Genomic DNA, 2,557 nt, shown 5'->3' on the forward strand with positions numbered 1-2,557 from the left:
ATATCTTTCTCATTTTCTCTCTCTCTCTTTCTATAATAACGCCTCAAATCAGCTGAAATCTGGCAACAATGTATTCCAAGGGGGCTACAATTAGCCGCTCCTCGCACAAAACAGTGACAGGTTGAAAGTGATTTTGCAAAAACTCACCATGAAAACCATAAGAATCCCGATCTAAACCGCCGCTGTCAGCTTGCAGTGTCCTGTCGCTTGTCCAACTGTCAATATCGGTAAGTTTTCGAATAACGCGCGCGCACTATTGAAAACTCGTCAAAATCCTGCGATGTTCCCGACTTTTCGCTTAACCTATACTGGCGTCCTGGGCGGACTGGGAATACTGGCCTAATCTGAAACAGAAAAACAGCGCTCAGTTAGCGATTGCATCGAAAACAGCCAGGAAGTGGCTGTAACCAACAGTCAACAGCCACTGGAACTACATCACTTTTTTAAATCTGTGATTCAACATGTTCATCATCGCGTTTGCATTGGGTTTGTTTGACTTTTTCCGTCAACGTCCATATACAGGGTGATTGGCGCCGTATCAGGGGCGTAGCGTCCCGGATTTGTGCCCACTGCTCGGTTTAACGTAATATTTGCGAAACATTTAGCATATTACACGATAAAAGCGGTTATTTGTGGTGACACGCGTTAATAATTCATAAACTTCACCTTGAAGTTCAAGCAGCCGATTCGAGTGGAACTGGCAAGGTGAAAAGTCCCGAATGACACACTTTGAGCTCGATACCCACTGGCAGGAGCCGTCGCTTTGACAGGCGTTCAAGCAACTGTCAATTTTTTTTGGCGTTTGCTGTCACTGTTTTGACAGCGTGATTCAATGAGTGAACAACAACAACAAAAACAACAATACCTAACTTCAGGGCGTCCAGGCAGCGGAAAAACCTGCTCACAAATTGCACTTTGCACATTCCGATCACTCATTTGGCGAGGCGACGTTTCGCTTGCATCCAGCCGGCAGGGTGTGGTGGATCGCAGTTTCCGCCAGACTATTACGAGATGATCTTTGGCATATTTGACAACAGTGAAAGATAACGTATCTCATCGCGCTTATCGCTTCTGCCACGCGTTTCTTGGATGAATTTGTGATGTAAATAGTGCAGGTCTGACGGGTGGCTGTGCAAACCATACCGTCGATTTTTTTGCTCGTGCGTTTCTGAATTTTTGTCAATTTTTTTTCGTGCAAGTTGATACTTTTTTCGGGAATTCGCCCTTCAAACCATCACCAGTAGTAGCTAGTAAAATGATACAAACCTTAAGAGTTAAATCTAGGGAATCCTACATAAACTGGCTTTTGATCAACTGGCAAATTGCGGACTAACAACGAAAACGGCGCCCGAAAACAAAAACAATTCGGCTAGATCATGTGCGGCGCGTGTCGTCGACGTCGGGTGTGCACGGCGTCGGCGCCGGTGTGGCAACGTCGCTGGCGGCGCGGCAACGACTGGCGCGCACCGCGACGCAGCATAAGGCACACCGGCACGGCGCCCCCCGTCATTCTAGCGGCGGCGCCCAAGTCTAGGATCTACCGGGACTGGTCAATAAAATTCCAACTTTTGCCACACAAATTTTTTTTTGTCGTTTTCGGCCAAATTTTTCGTTTTGTTTTACAACACTGAAAGTTCAGTTTACGTCAACATCATTATTGGCTCTAATCGTGGAGAGGAGGCAAATGTGACGCACCGAATTTGACTTTGGTGACAATTGATGCAAACCTTGCCGACCTTCTGACTAATCTGACGCGATCGACTCAACAGATGGCGCGCGCTGGCGCGCACTAGCAATGGTGGGGGTAAAATATAGCGCACCAATAGAGAAGACAAACAGACAGCGTTAAAAAACGTTTCCTTTGTCCTGTTAGAATGACAGTGACAGTTGTCATCAAAGTTCAAGCAGAGTTTTTTATTGCAAAATAATCACTTGATACCACAAATTTTAAAGGACAAAAGAAACGTTTTTTAACGCTGTCTGTTTGTCTTCTCTATTGGTGCGCCATATTTCACCCCCCCCCATTGCTGGTGGCCGCCAGCGCTGCCAAAAACTATACATCCATTTTGTACTGAAACAGTTACTTTATTGAGTAAACCTGACATCAAGGCACAAACTAGCTAAACACTATCCTGACTTTTATCGGTAACTTGTAGATTGGTTGGTTGCCCATAGGCAACCAGCAATGCGAATGCATCAGGTGTCGGTAACGCTCACTAGAGGGGGCTGGCGTCCACTCCACGGTTGCAACGTTTTCGCTTTAAACACTGATTAGCTAAACACTGATTATATCTTAACCGGAGTTTAAAAAAAAATGCGTTGCACCGTCGCAAACTAATCGTCGGTTAATCAGAGAATCACTATGGCACCTCCGCCTCCGAGATATGAGCAAAAGCGGGGCGGAAAACATGGAATTTTAGCATAATCTTGCACGTAGTCTGATATTTAAATTTCGCTTTCTCGGTCAAAACTACTCGAATTTCCTCACTCACGTTGTTACGACTGAATCGACTTTTCAATTCTCTATCCAACGATGCCAAAACGAATTCTGTGGCTC

At 45.5% G+C, this 2,557-nt stretch overlaps 1 protein-coding gene across 4 annotated transcripts in view; it reads right to left on the bottom strand.

Annotated features, from left to right (window-relative positions):
* The window catches only part of LOC109540001 (Krueppel-like factor 5), a 36,914-nt gene extending 35,438 nt beyond the window's left edge, over positions 1 to 1,476 (bottom strand). Inside the window, exons 1-2 of one of the 4 annotated variants that reach the window (XM_048665530.1) lie at positions 1,267 to 1,476; positions 148 to 344 (exon numbers count right to left, since the gene is read on the bottom strand). In XM_048665530.1, coding sequence (XP_048521487.1) covers positions 148 to 159 — 12 coding nt within the window. In that variant the 5' untranslated portion in view covers positions 160 to 344; positions 1,267 to 1,476. Of the gene's footprint in view, positions 1 to 147; positions 345 to 865; positions 1,034 to 1,266 lie in introns of those variants that run through there. The other 3 variants (XM_019908117.2, XM_019908119.2, XM_048665531.1) reach the window with 3 other exon arrangements.
* Between the last annotated feature and the right edge of the window lie 1,081 nt (positions 1,477 to 2,557).

This window comes from Dendroctonus ponderosae, unplaced genomic scaffold (assembly GCF_020466585.1).
Source record: "Dendroctonus ponderosae isolate FM_Combo_2020 unplaced genomic scaffold, Dpon_F_20191213v2 Dpon_F_20191213_4, whole genome shotgun sequence".
In the NCBI taxonomy this organism is placed as follows: Eukaryota; Metazoa; Arthropoda; class Insecta; order Coleoptera; family Curculionidae; genus Dendroctonus; species Dendroctonus ponderosae.